This window comes from Atheta coriaria, unplaced genomic scaffold (assembly GCF_025399875.1).
Source record: "Atheta coriaria isolate IRGN ID8LTWV9N9 unplaced genomic scaffold, Caltech_Dcor_3.1 hic_scaffold_11_pilon, whole genome shotgun sequence".
Classification (NCBI taxonomy): Eukaryota; Metazoa; Arthropoda; class Insecta; order Coleoptera; family Staphylinidae; genus Dalotia; species Dalotia coriaria.
Window position 1 is genome coordinate 154,635 of NW_027045453.1, and position 14,717 is coordinate 169,351.

The 14,717-nt window shown below is 36.2% G+C and overlaps 1 protein-coding gene and 1 long non-coding RNA gene across 3 annotated transcripts in view; one reads left to right on the plus strand and one right to left on the minus strand.

Moving 5' to 3' along the window:
- The window catches only part of LOC135801634 (uncharacterized), a 49,467-nt gene that overhangs the window by 23,238 nt on the left and 11,512 nt on the right, over nt 1-14,717 (minus strand). Inside the window, exon 2 of one of the 2 annotated variants that reach the window (XR_010550410.1) lies at nt 4,952-5,036. The exons of the other annotated variant lie outside the window; for it this stretch is intronic. This is a non-coding gene — a long non-coding RNA (uncharacterized lncRNA). The remainder of the gene's footprint in view (nt 1-4,951; nt 5,037-14,717) is intronic. 2 annotated transcript variants of the gene reach the window in all.
- Nucleotides 8,995-10,429, plus strand: LOC135801629 (guanine nucleotide exchange factor DBS-like). The gene is made up of 4 exons (XM_065315088.1): nt 8,995-9,375; nt 9,430-9,667; nt 9,730-9,816; nt 10,040-10,429. The coding sequence occupies exons 1-4, from the start codon at nt 9,059-9,061 to the stop codon at nt 10,307-10,309; spliced, it is 912 nt and encodes a 303-aa protein (XP_065171160.1). The 5' UTR covers nt 8,995-9,058; the 3' UTR covers nt 10,310-10,429.

The following is a 14,717-nucleotide window of genomic DNA, read 5'->3' on the forward strand; positions in this document are numbered from 1 at the left end:
GTACGCTCATTGATAAAAAAAAGTAGAAGACATAAAATAAAGCAAAAACCTGTACAAATTAAAGCCTTCGTGGCAAAGTAGAAAAACCCTAATCAAAGAAAGAAAAAAATCCAATAAAAGAAAGAGCAGAAAACTAGAAGGGATGATGTAGATGCTTGAGTCGAAAGATTGCGCGACATCTCGCTCGGTTGGCGAGTGGCATTTTCAGCGGTGGTGGAAGCGCCGGGCTACAACGGTCACTAATGCACTGTTTCAATTAATTACGGGCGACGCTTTCGGTTTTCACTAAAGCCAAGCATCCGCACAAGAGAGGGAAAAATCCGTAGAGTAGAGTTCATTCATTTAAAACTAACTATTATTTCATGAAGTTAATTATTGTTACTCAAACATTTTTTTTATATATCAGTTTGTAAATATGACCAATTGCTTTGTTAAGTAGCAAAGAATGCTCACAATCTTACATAATGCATAATTAATTGCAATTAGCAGAAAGCGAACGAATTCAAACTCAATGAATACTCAAAAGAAACGCAAAGCTTGAGTCTGACAAGTGGAAACAATAAACCTATTCATGATCGCCGCCGCACTTCGAATATGAATTGCCGTAATCAGCGAACGGAAGCCGAGCGCAAGCAACAATGTGAGACACAAAAGGCACGAATAAATATAAGTAGATAGCGGGCCACAACAAATATAAATATACTGCAGGACGGGGCGGAATTAATGAACGAGCACTAATTGTAAGAACACAAAAACAGAAATCCTGGCGAAAATGCCAAAGCAAGAAAGTAGCAAAGTGATGCGCACAATTTCTAAGCAAAAGGAAACTTTGTAAGGATTATTCTAATAGCATTATCAAATTAAACGTAAAATAATACTTTTTTCATTTGTAGATAAAATAATTACAATCCAAATGTAATAATTCAATTATACTCACAAATACAATAAAATACTAATAAACAAATTTGTTTTAATAAATTGACATTCACAGAATTCAGTTTATTCTATTGACCACAACTCACTTCACATAATTGTCTGTCCACCAAACAAATTTATATTGCGCTGTTTTTGAGTGGTTTATTTCGTTATTTTGTAAATATGTCATCGATGTGAGTAAATTTATTATCCAAATTGATCATTATGCACTCTATTTTAATTGAATAAATTATAATTTGATTTATATCAGCGTAATTGTCCAAATTGTGTGTTTGAAATTCAAACAAAAGAAACTATAATGAAATTAAAATATCTAGTGGAGGCGCCGGGCGACTGTATTGAAATAATGTGTAGTATTAATATATTTAGTAAATACGTCATCGCTCAAAGTCAATTCGTTAATAGAATTTAATATTATGTCCACTAATATAATCCGATATAGTTAAAGCTTGTTTATTCTATCGATTTCATCGTAATTAAACGTGGATTGTGTTTCGAATGGAAACGCAACAAGAATGTATAAAGTTTCGAAATGTTTGTGAATTTCTGCGAGTAGTTCTGCGTGCATGGTAGAGCTCGGAGAGTTTTGATACTGCACATTCAATCAAATTAAACTGGACGAAAATTCGTAGGAAAAGTTGACACAAAGCAAAAACTCCCAACTTTATATTTAATTTGCGAAATTGAAATTTATTTAAAAAGCAGGTCAATACTTTTAATTTTAATTGTATCTCACCGCGCATCTGCTCTAAAAGTCTCAAACTTTTAAGTGCTACTGTCCGCCTTCCTTCACACCAGAGACACATGATGGCCGAAAACTATCCCTAAAAGTAGCAAAACCTCCGAGAGAAACTAAAACTTGTAATGTCCTATGTGCTAGCGTTACCTGTGATACTACTAGTAGTAAAGCTTTAAAATGTACGCAAGGATAGTGGTTGGTTGTGCATTAAGAAGCGTACGCGCTGCGAAGCGTATGAGATATACGACTACACGAATATAGCTACTACGCGGCTGTAAACCGCGTTGAAATAAACCGAGAGAAGTCGGTAGTAGTAGTGGAGAGCTTGTTGGAAGGACGTCGTGCCCACGTGGACAGCGGCGTCACGCTTCACACTCTCGTGCGTTTGGACGCCTTTGGACGCATATACGAGTATGTGCTTCGTTTACGAGTTTGCCCATTTTCCTATTACGCTGATGTATTTTACGTGGCCGAAGATAAAGCTTCGATTTTATAAACTTCCAAAGTAACGTAACAACTATAAAATTTTAAAATAAATATAAATTCAGTTGAAAATTTAACCAAAACAAAATTATTTTTCATTTTTGCATAGTATGTTGTTAAATAGGTAATATGAAACTTTTAAAAATTTATTTCCACTCGGCTGTGTTTTGTGAATAAATATATTTTATTTTGTATTTAAAATTATAAAAACACACGACTTGAATTATTTTTAAGCCCGCTTCGCGTGAATTCCGACAAATAGATTCACAGATGTACGTAAAAAATGGATTAAACTGCAAATTGCATCATCTAGTATTAATTGGTTTTTCGGCCAAATTGAAACAATTTCGTGAATAGCAACCACGCGCATGCTTTTAATTAATCATCTCACGATGCGTCGGAAAATCCGACGTTCCATTCGGTGGGCCATGGCCAAAGCAAGCAAAATTGCCAATAGAGGAATTCTACCCGCAAACAGTGATTATCCGAATTTAATTGGATTAAATTACTAATTATGCTATTTGTAACAAACTATCAAACCGCATGACCGCAGGGTATTCCACAAAATTCGAATAAACAAACACATACATACAATATTAATTTTTTAGCAACACTAAATATTTTCTCCTCTGTCAAGTTTCACGGAATGACTGGCAGCACTCGAGATGAGAAGGAGATCGGTCCGTCTCTCTCTCGTTATAACGAGAGGGGTATACCTGCGATCGGCCTCGAGAGGCCTCGTGACACAGTTTCTGAACATGTCACCCGACTAAAACGATTTTAAAGACGTTATCACGTCAAAATGCAGCAAAATATAATGGATTGTTTTCAACTCATACTATGTAATATTCTAACCTAAAAATATACGTTTGTTGAGTATGAAGCTAAATTAATTATTCTCACGAGTTTGCTCGGTCGCATACTCCCTCCGCGCGGCATCAGCAACAATTTCACGCGTAACATTTTATTAACAGTGATGTAATGGCAACGTTAATTTAATCAAATCGTTAGCACGTGCGTGCATGCAGCTATGCAACCGCGCCCGCAAACGCGGTCCTTGCAACATTGACAAACAAGCAACATGGATGCAACATATTGCACTAGCTGATGCATTAAATTATTTGCGACCAACATATTTAATATAACTGTTTATAATTAAACAATTTAATTATCTAATTTTTCACACGTTCGTAGCATTATCTGTGACCAAAAATATAATTTAATGTACTTAATAAATAATTTAAATCTAGCGAAACTGAGACTATCAATCAAAGTGGATGTATTTCAATAATCAAAAGCTGTATGAAAGAAAATTTCCCTTTGTTCATAATTAAACTCGTCTTTTACGGAAATAAACCTTCGGATATATAATTATTATTATTAATACTTCAATGTGAATGTACACGAAACATATGTTCTACGATTAGAGTAAATTGATATAAACATCAAAGAGAAAAATAAACAAAATTATTGACAACGAAGCACATTTTCCAAATGAATAAAACATAAAATATGTAGCTTGCAGATACAAACAAAAACTAAAAAGCTACAATTTATACCTTGTCACATAATGTTTACTTTGCTCGTTCGGCATGAGGTGCGCGTATGCTTTATCTCTAATAAAAGATTTTTCGCTTGCTAGACAAAAATCTCGAAAGGAGCACGCGTCCTAAAGTTGATAGCTTGAAGGCGTCGGCCACTGGTCACACCATTGCGGCAAGTCTGTGTTTGTGAAGTTTTGCGCGAAGCACAAGAACAAACAATACTGTGCTTTGAAGACGAGCGAAGATAACGTTTTTCCGCTTTTTCTTTTCATTTTGCTTTTGTGTACGTTTTTCTCGTTTGTTTTAGAATTGAGACGGACACAGAGATTTTGGGCACCGATTCTCGAAGGAAATATACCTGTCCAAGCAGGTTTTATACTGAATGTTAAAGAAATCAACAAATATAGAACACTTTTACTAGTTTTTCACTTAGAAATCATTAACATTTTAAAATAGAGAAGAAAATCATTTCTGATTTAATAAAAGTGATTATAGAATATTCTTTAATACAAAACTTTTGTTTCAAAGGATGCAAGGTGAGTACCTAGTCGTATCCTTGAATGCTTTTTACTTTCGGCCCAGACTGGACACGATAAAGGACGACCGGACTCGATTTATCTGGAAAAGTGCTGAACGAACAACTGCACTCTTCGAATCTGTACGCTTTGACTCAATGTAACCCGTCTCCAACTGCGCGTTTTCCTAAAATTTTCAAAGACTTCCACAAAAGCCCAGCTTCCACTCTTAATATTTTATTTTTTGTCGTTTCTTATTTCTTCCCTAGTATTTCTTCTTTTTTGTTTTTTCATAAACAATCATTGTCAGCAGATTGCTCATACTTATGTTCAGGTCTAGTAATACAAGACCTCGAGGAGATTTCATTTCGTCCTGCTCGTGACTTTATGCCGCGCCCTTCTGTTTAGCTTTCTAGCGGATTTTCCACGTCGGGTCGTCATCGAACATCATCCGAACGACGAACGTGCGTCCTTATGTTCTTCACGACTCAGCGCGCCATTGCATCGCCCCCTTGTTTTGTTCGCATGTTATGGTCATTGCGACAGTCATTACGCAGGGCGATATCGCCGCGTCGGATCAAAATTGAACGACAAGGGTTGTGCCAACAATAAAAAAACAACAGCGCACAACAACAACAAAAATCCAAGAAAAGCGCAATAAAAACAATATAAAAAATAAATTGAATCTTATACAAAAAAAAAACGCGGAATAAAATTGTCAAAGCAGTATATACCTTAATAATCCTTTAAATTATGATTCAATCCGTTTGTAAATCCTTTAAATCCAAATATAATCCAGCAATATTATAGCGGATTTACCTGAAACAAACAAAAATTTCATTACTCTTCGATATTTCTGCTTAGTATTGAGGAGCGGGCACCGCGTCCGCATTGCCAATCAAAAGTTAAACAATTGTTGTTCCGACGCCCGGCAAACAAGTAAAACTTATTCCATTATTCCGATGCGGGAAGTACGATTACCTCATCCCTCTTGTTCTTTTTGTTTTCGCTGCGTCCTGCGGTTCTGTTCTGCAAATATTTAAGTTTGCAGCCTGCCCGCTTGCGGATGAACACGACAAACGCGGAAGAATTCATCGCTGGTATTGTGTGAGTTTTATGAGGAGATTGCAGGAGCGAAGCGAAGACGACGGAAGCAATTGGATGAAGTAAAATTTATTTGCAAGAAATTGCGGAAACAATTTTTTAATTGCATTACGCCTACAAGAGAAAACTCATAAATATTGAAGAGAATCTCAGTGAAATAAATAATTAAGTTATTGAATAATCTCCAAGAGGGACAAAGTACCTTCAACAAGAAATGTAATAATAATTTAAATGGAATACAATAAAATACTACGGTAATTCAATATGAAGGATAGTAGATAATTGCTGTTTGCAACGAGAATTGCCATTTCAAAACACGTCCAACCACAAGTTAGCCGCGATGGCGGAGGCGCCGGGCGCGCAGCGCGACTAATTGAATACGCAAATGCGCCAATTGGCGAAATGGCGGCGGCGGCAGCGGTCGCAGGTCCGGCCGATAAACTGCACGAGGCGCATTGTGTCGCGTTGATCTTCGCCGATGCCAAACCGAGAATACAGATTCGCCTCCGGCTGCCAATGGTGGTAATAAATTAGAAAACCGTAAATTGATACCGACCACGTTCACCAGCACGTAGCGAAATGCCAAGTTGTAAATGTTAATCGAGGGCAGCGTCGCGGGCAATTTAGAAACATGTAGATTAATAATATAACCCAATCGATATTAGCCAGAGGTGAAATTTAGTTAATCAAGCAGGTAAACAATCGCATCACTTTGATGCATGAATTGATTTGTAGGCAATAATAATTTCATACATCTAGATATACATAAGCTTAAAAAAGAATAAGAAATATATACTTTCCAAAAATATTAAAGAGAATAATAAAACTCAACATAAGGAAATTTCGTACAATGATCACGTGCGGCACATTTTTTTGACTGAAAAAGTTTCCACTTTATATGAATCTTCTTTTAACGTAAGGCAAGACATTTTTTTGTTTTAAGAGCTAATATTGTCATATTGCGTTATTACGAGTATCAATTCTCTCAAGTCTTCTTTTTTATAAAACACAAAGAGAATTTAATATTAGTAATTTAATCAGAAGATTTTTTTAAATTTAAATTTAGTACAACATGAACAAAAAGGAAAACTCCGAAAAAACATGACAAAATTATCAAACACACTTTTAATATGATAGTAACCAATTTAAGTTAATAAGTTTATTGCTAATTATGAACATTGCGATTGATCTTAAAGATAACGATCAAAGTTGGTCCGCAGAAATTTGGGTATTGCTACATACGCGTAATTAAATCGATCGCAATTCCTCGAAGTAGCTTGAAAGCAGATTGAACAACTTTATTATCTTGGGAACAAAGGCGAATTTATAATGAAGATCGTATTCCATGTTCAAGATTAACTACAAGTACACAATTAACTACAAACTACAAGTTGCGAACAAATTTCACGAGATATCAAATAATGTCACTCACTTTTTTCCAATTTTTATATAAATATAATCAATTATTAAAAACTAAATGAACACGTTATGAATGTTGGCTAAAGTACGTAATCCAGTGAAGTTGTTCGCGCGTGTTATCCAAAGCATCAATTACGATTTATTCTATTATATCGCAGTGAAAACATTTTCGTTCGCCGCCTTCGTCGCCGCCACCGTTCGCTATTACTATGCTCGGACAATTCGTCATTTTTATTAGTTTTATACACGTAACCGAAGGAGTGGATCATTATTCAAGATGATTAATGATCGCGCACTGGCCGGCCACTCAGTGCTACGATGGTGGCGGTGGTGGCGGCGGCGGCAAGCCGGAACGCCCATTCATGATACATCGTTGGAAAATACTCGCGCCTAGAAGAGTGCTCTTTATTTTTAGGCAAATGCTTTTTTTCTTCTTTTTTCGGTTCGACGCGAAAAACAAACAAATATTGAATCTGACGTTTCATTTTTTTTCATAATGCTTCTTATTTTATAGCTTTTGATAACATTACATTTGAACACAAAAATGACTTTATTTGTATTCTTTTATTTTTAACAGGTATGTATAGGTAAAGCCAAAAACGAAAAAAAATGTTGGTATTGTTAGAAAGCTTGAGGGAGAGCGTAATGGAGCTTTCCGTAGATTTATTGGCGGCCGTTTTGCCCGCAAATATCCACGAAATCCACCGAGTCGAGCCGCACGCCGCCTCCGCCGCCGACGCCTCTCGTCATGAAACGGTCATACAAGTCGACGGTGAGCACGAACGCGCGCACGGAAACTGCCAGCACAATGACGTCTATAAATGCGCTCGACGGATGCATATGCCGCCCCCACGGCCTCCGGTCTACGTCCCTAACAATATGTATTTCCATCATCCGCGTCACCGGTGCACCGCGCGTGTACAACTCGAAACATACAGGCAATTTCAAAACATATTCTTTAATCGTTAAATAAACATAAACATTAAACAAAATAATCAGTTTATCACTATACAAATAAATATGCAAACATTGGAAAATATTTATATGGAAATTTTTGTTATGATTTTATTTATTTTTTAATCTTTTAGAGTAGCATGTGAGCAAATAATAGTTTTGAAGAAGTGTACGGACTTTAGTGCATATTCCAACGGACGAAAGGGGCGAATAGAGCAGTAGGAAACCGGATGTTGAAGGCGACGTGCGGCGCATTCGTCATTTTCGGCGGCGGTGCAGAAAATGACGCGATGCTCGCCGCACGAACTGGCACGAAAGCAACGAATTGCACTGCTCGACCGCCACACGTGTGTGCAAAACGATGCAGTCCGCCCGACCCCGCCGCCAACACACTTAAACTAAAGTCAAACATCTTTCTAAAGTCTTAAAATTTACGTTGCAACTTTTTCGCTTTTCATAAAATGCAAATATTCACTTGCGAACTCTAAAAATAACTTAAAACATCATTCTTTATATTCTGTATATTCTGAATTAATCTACCTCCTTATACCATAGAATTTTAATTAGTAATTATCGATTAATTACAAGAATTAATTGACTCGATAACGACGCGTATAATTATTTCGCCGGTGCGGTTAAACGCTCGCATCGATAAAACTTGGTGAACTTTGCCGCTGGCGTGGTGGTATGTCGTTATCGTCATCCCCAAGTTAAACATTTGCTCGTCTAACGCACCTTAAAAAGTTTAATTGCTTCTTCTTTGCATTGCCCGTGACTTCCGCTTCGGCTCGCACTCATTCCGATAGCCTGATAGCACTCATTCATTATAGCCACGAAGAACGTAAAAAGCACGAAAGCTGCGAGGAACTTCAAGGTTACGTAGAAGGATGACTTAGACAAACACTAGATGAGGTTTTCTCGAAAGTGAAAGCTCTTAGGCGACTAGAATGAATAGAAGCTTGCTGGGTTTAATTAAAATGATCAACCAAGCAGCTAACAATCTCACAAATCTAAGATGCCAACAATACAACAACCAGAAAATAGCATTCTATTACAAAGTTGGGAGTACAGCTCAAGATTACGACAACGCGGAAAAGTTTAAAGGCTTAATTGAATAATGTAGTTTATTTAAAGTGAAATGAACTTGACAACTTCGAAAACTTACAAAGCTTTGAAAAATAATATTAAAAGTGAGGTTAGCGAGACTGTGAATACCTAGAAATTTATGATTCAATTTCCGAACAACTTTATTATCAATTTTATGCGATATGACTGATTCGACGTAATGACACACTCAGACTTTACATTAAAGCCTATTTAATCTAGTATTAGCTTAGCGAGCAACTTGTAATGAGCAAGTAAATATGACGGAAATGACAGCTGACCAAAATAGTGCACGTTTAAGTCTTGACGAAATCGAAGCGCTGTTTAACGAAAGTGTTCAAGCACTTTTGAATATAGCCACAAGATGTGACAATTTCTCTCAAAGAAAAAGAATTCCACCAAGTCCACCACCCAGAACACCAAAACCTAATATGGGAATAAATTCAAGTGCACAAAAAGTCATGCCAACAAAAGAAGACGTAGAAGTAATCCAAAACAACGATTTGTACACTAATTTGGGAGCACCAAATGATAATCATAACGAAGCAGTTCCCAAACCACCAAAAATAACCAATAAGTAAGTACTAACTCTTCCTAAATTACTAAATAATAATAATGTTTAATTTTCAAGGTGTGGATATATTATTAATGAATTAATTACGACCGAAGAAGATTACATCTCTAAATTAGAGTATGTGTGTACTAATTACAAGCAGTGGTCGCTTGATAACATCGGCGTGTTCAAAACAAGAAACTTGTTCAAAAATTTTGATGAATTGTTTATGGACAGTGTGGTATTTCTTCAAGATTTGAAATCTCATCAATACACTGGTGATTGTCAAGATATCGCAAAACAATTTATTAAAAACGTATGTTTATCAATATGGAATTTATCATAATTTATTTTACTATGCTTTTGTGTAATTTTTAGAGATCATTATTCCAAAAATACACAACATACTGTCGTAATCAACAGTCTGCGGAAACGGCTTATCAGAACTCCCGAGATAAGATTCTTGTATGTAATTTCTACGAAATTTATTAATTCAAGTACTTCAATTTTTATATTTGTTTAATTCAATGATTACGACCAAAATGCAATCAAAAATAGTACACAGCGCAAGCGCATTGGCGTTATATTTAATTACTTATTAACTTAGAGTGATAACTTTGTGTTTTTTGTTTTATATTTTAAAATATGTGTGAAATATGATGATTTATGAAGTTTGATAATTTTTCAGGAACGCGAAATTGCACTCGATGACAAATTGGGCCTGCACACGGGGCTCCTACGGCCGGTGCAACGACTCGCCAAGTACGAGATGCTCCTAAAGGAGCTGCAACGCGCCCAAGAAGAAGAAAAACCTATCCTCGACGAAGCGCTCTCGCTCATACAGGATGTCTCCCAAAAGAGCAATAACGTCGTCGAACTGGAACACCTCCTGGACCCGAAAAAATATCAGGCAAACTTACGAAGGAGTAATTCGTTCCAGGTTGCACACAAGGTTTAAAATTAGACTTTATAGTTACAAAAAAAGTATTTTATTTTTATACACACTAACCTATATATCTATTATTAAGATTATTATCGATTGTATTTTATAAATATCAATAAAGATATTTGGAGTTAAGATTGAAAACTTAAAAAAATTATTAGTCAACAATATAAAAGCGTCGCTGTAAAATAACGCCTGCGAACAAATTATTAAATTGCTTTCCGCTGCCTTTACTCGCTTGAAATAAGGACATCGCGGTTGTAACTCACCGTGTGTGCACTTCCTGCCGTGTGCACGGCTACCCTCAAGAATCTTGAGCGTCAAGCGCTCGCATGGAACAAAATTCCCCGCAAGAATTCTTTACTTTCTTTCACCTACTTCTAGCTATTCTTTACTTACAGACTCAACTCAACACGGGAATATAGCGCCTTTTAGTCCTGCAAGTACAGCAAGATTTTCTGGCAGAAGAAGAAGTTCAACAAGGATAACCACGAAAAATTATAACTAGAATATGTTAACGACAGCAAACGTGCACAAAGTGATAAAACTTGATAAAAGATAGTGTGCGGCCGATAGTATACCAACGAGGAAAGGAGGTACACTTTAAGGAGATGAAAAGATATGAGAATAGTTGGTTCAAGGGAAGAATCCTTGAAACACCGCAGTTCAAGGAGCCCGCTGTGGAAGGAAGAAAGAAGAAGACACTTTTCGGATTGTGTGCGCGAGGCACTTTGGTACTTTATCTTACAAAACTAATATCGTCCTGTTCACAAGTATTACGGTTATATAAGTTGTTCCAAAAATAAAAATTTGCGAAAATGTGCAATCTAGTAAGTTATGAATCATCATTAATATTGGTAGAAGATAGATGTCGCTAGTAATATTTTATTTACATAATAAAATTGAAGTTTTTTTTAATTTTTAAACCTTTGCATGATGCCACAAATTAAAAAACGAATATTAAATATTCAAAGTGCTGTAATTAACGATTGAGTAATTAATTCTCGCTTTATGAACTATTAATTAACATTCGTTTGAAGCGCGCTTTTCTACTCGTCGAGCAACTTGTTTAATTATGCATTTGCGTTTGAAGTAGAAGCGGCGATGTCGCAGTTGAAAGATTCTACACATTGTCATTAAAAACGAAACCAAAAAGTAAATTTGCTCATAAGTACTCTACAGCAAAACGCGTACAGCTAATTACTGAATTGGTACAGCTATTATATATTTCGGTTTTTAGTTTATTATGTACGTATTTTTGCTTTCTGCTCAACTGGAGCAAAGCACATCAAATTTCAAATTTGTACATTTTGCATTTTGATTGTTTTAGCAATTATCGCATAAAATCGAAAGTAATCAACGCGCAGTACAAAAATCAAAACTTTCAAAAACAAGCCGTATGATAATTTCTGTTGGTCTAATAATTTTAATGAACTTTTAATTAACGCATTTGATGAATTTGAATTTCATATTAAAAGTACATAAATATAAAATTGCTCCAACACAAGTTGTAAAAAGTATCATTTGCTTTTTTTATATTCACCAGCAAAATTGGAATTAAAGTGAAAGCAATTCCAGAACATAATATTCCCTACGTTTTCGCATTGACATTGGCTTTCAAATTTAAATTGTCAGCAATCTACGACGTAATCCCCGGCTGAAATTTTATTTATTCCGCGAATGGTGGAGGCGCCGCGTTTTATCTCATGAATTCGTCATTGTGGTTCGCGGTCGCAAAGGCGGCTGCTTCGCAATACGTGGCGGCGCACGGCGAAGATTCGTTTTGTTGATTTTCTAAATGGAAGAATCGTGTCGGAGGCGCGTCGCGCGAGCCTCTCGGTGCTCGTTTCTTCCGGGAGTTTTCCAGCCTCGCCTCTACCATCTAATAACAAGAATTGCTGCGTGCCACAACTCGACTTATACTTGCAGGAAATTATATACTGAGCAATCAAAAGTTTTTCTTTATTTTAAAAATTATGAAGATAAAAATGAGCGTGAACAGACTGTATATACTCGTAAATATATATGAATATTAAAACATGGAAGATCAAATATTTAGCCCCAAAATAAATTTTTATTCTAAACAAATTCTATACCTGTCAAATAAATCAAATAAATTATATGAATGCTGGTATTTTCCATATTTTGCATTTGAACAATCTGTATATAATATGTTCCCTTCCTCGGCCAAAACCAAACAAATCGTATCCCATTATGCGCGAAGGCACCAAGGGCATTTTTTCACCCTCAATCGCCCCGTGCCACCCAAGTACCTTTATAAATACTCTGGTTCCCTTCATGCCGATACCTGCCTCGCTCACACTTTTTCAATTTTGGCATATTTTTCCTCACTCTCTCCTTTTTTGTAATAGTATATGAGGTATAGCTTTCTTCACGAATATAAACGAATATATAAGACGCCCTTCAAAAAGCAAAAAATATGGAACACAAGAAGCACGAAAAGCAAGGAAAGCAAATTGTACGCAAATTAATTTTTCATCATTTTTCTCGGCGGGGCACAATTAATTGAATTAGGCGAGACATTCGAGACCGTTTCCACTTGCGCGTTTCCACTTTTTTGTTTTAAAGTGGCTTCTGTTAATCATTCCGCAGCGTAACGTCCACGTCGACGATGAAGAATTAGCAAAATATGAGCACTTAACCGTGGAGAACAAAGTGTAATTAATACTCGTTTGTCTTCGAAGAAATATAAAATTACACAGAAAAAAAATTAAAATAAAACCGACAAAAACAACTTGTTTTGATAATAGTATAGAATTTATAAATAGAATTCGCTTCAATGGGTTGGAATGGCATATTATCGGTTCAATAGAACAGAAAACAACGTTAACAAATAATTTTAGAATTAGTGCACAAATATGTTTACGGTAAACACGTGCATTTAGCGTAAACAAGGTCAGACGCTGTTAAAATTCCTTTCAATTAAAAACAAACCATTATTTCTGGATTCAAAAAATTCCGAGATCAAAATCGGGAGCAGCGTCTGAAATCTCCACGTTTTACCTCTTTGTTTTTACTAATGTCGTCGTACAACACAGCGAAAGCCACACAATAATAACGTTAACATCAACATCAACATGAACTGAACTCATGAAGTCGTTATTTCTGCTCAAAACTGCGTGAGAGAGCAGGCGAAATAAACTCATAGTCGTACTTTAGTCGTGCTTGTTCCTAGTCTCTAGTATACACAGTTAACGTTGTTATTTCCGCGGTTACGAGACGAAAACCGCACTGCTTTTCAAGTTTAAGTTAAAGTTGAAGTTTAGGTTTAACTTCACTCGTACATGTGGATGTACAAGCAGATGAAGACGAAAATAAAGTTGAACCAGAACTAAAGTTGAACTTCTCTTAAGGCTGAAAGTAAAACTTAGCGGCAGAATTAAAATGTAAATGCGTACTCGTGAAATATCAAAAGGAGATGTACCAGGGGTGTTGAAGTGTTAAAGAGGACGTGTTCGTGGCTACGATTTGTTGTTCAAGTCTTAAATGATGAGTTTACAACTTGTTTACAAGGATTTTACCAACATCCAACTTAAAATAATAATATTTCATTAAATATTACAATGTATTAACTGTTTCGATCTTTTTTTATACACTAACGCCATCTATTTGCAGAGTTTTGTAATACAAATATAATTAACCTCAATATCAAGCTCACTCTGTAAGTGTACATCATCATACTTTATAAACACAAATGTTAAATGTTTTCCACAACGCTGGCCTTTCCTCGTCTTCATCCGTGCCCTATCAGGATCTGTCAATTTACTGCTCCCAAAGGTGGGATTATCCTTAGATTACTAAACATCCATCTCACGCTGCTCAACCTACAGTCGAGTTCAAGTCCACGCTAGCCCTACTCGTCCTTCTTTTTCATATATTTACGTATCAAGCAAGGATGTGTTCAGGTCCACAATACTGCCATACGCGGTAGTATATCGTGAGCAAACATAAGTGTGTGTGTTCATATATATCCGGGCCGTATTTTAGACAAGACCAAGCACCTCATACAAAATTCTACCCTAGACGGTTTGTTTGCAATAGCAACCGAGACCCAGACCGAGACCTTGCTTAGTACCCGGCTAGCCTGGGCTTGTTTGGTCTGCGAGTGAATGCGAGGGACGCTTTTAGGACACGACCCGGCCGTAAAGCGATACTCTTATGACAACATTCAACTTGCACGCCGAGATTAACAACTATTAGAACATTAAGCGAGACTAAAAGGTCCTGTCCATCATTCGGGAAAACCTAAATATCAAAACAGGTATCAGTATCATGTCGTGCATTATCCACTCTGATGGATGGTTAAAATTAATCGCATAAAATTAAATTTTGGATTTTTTTTTTATTTTTTACAAAAGTAAAAGTACAACTAATCTCATCACGGTTTTATTTAAGTAAGAAT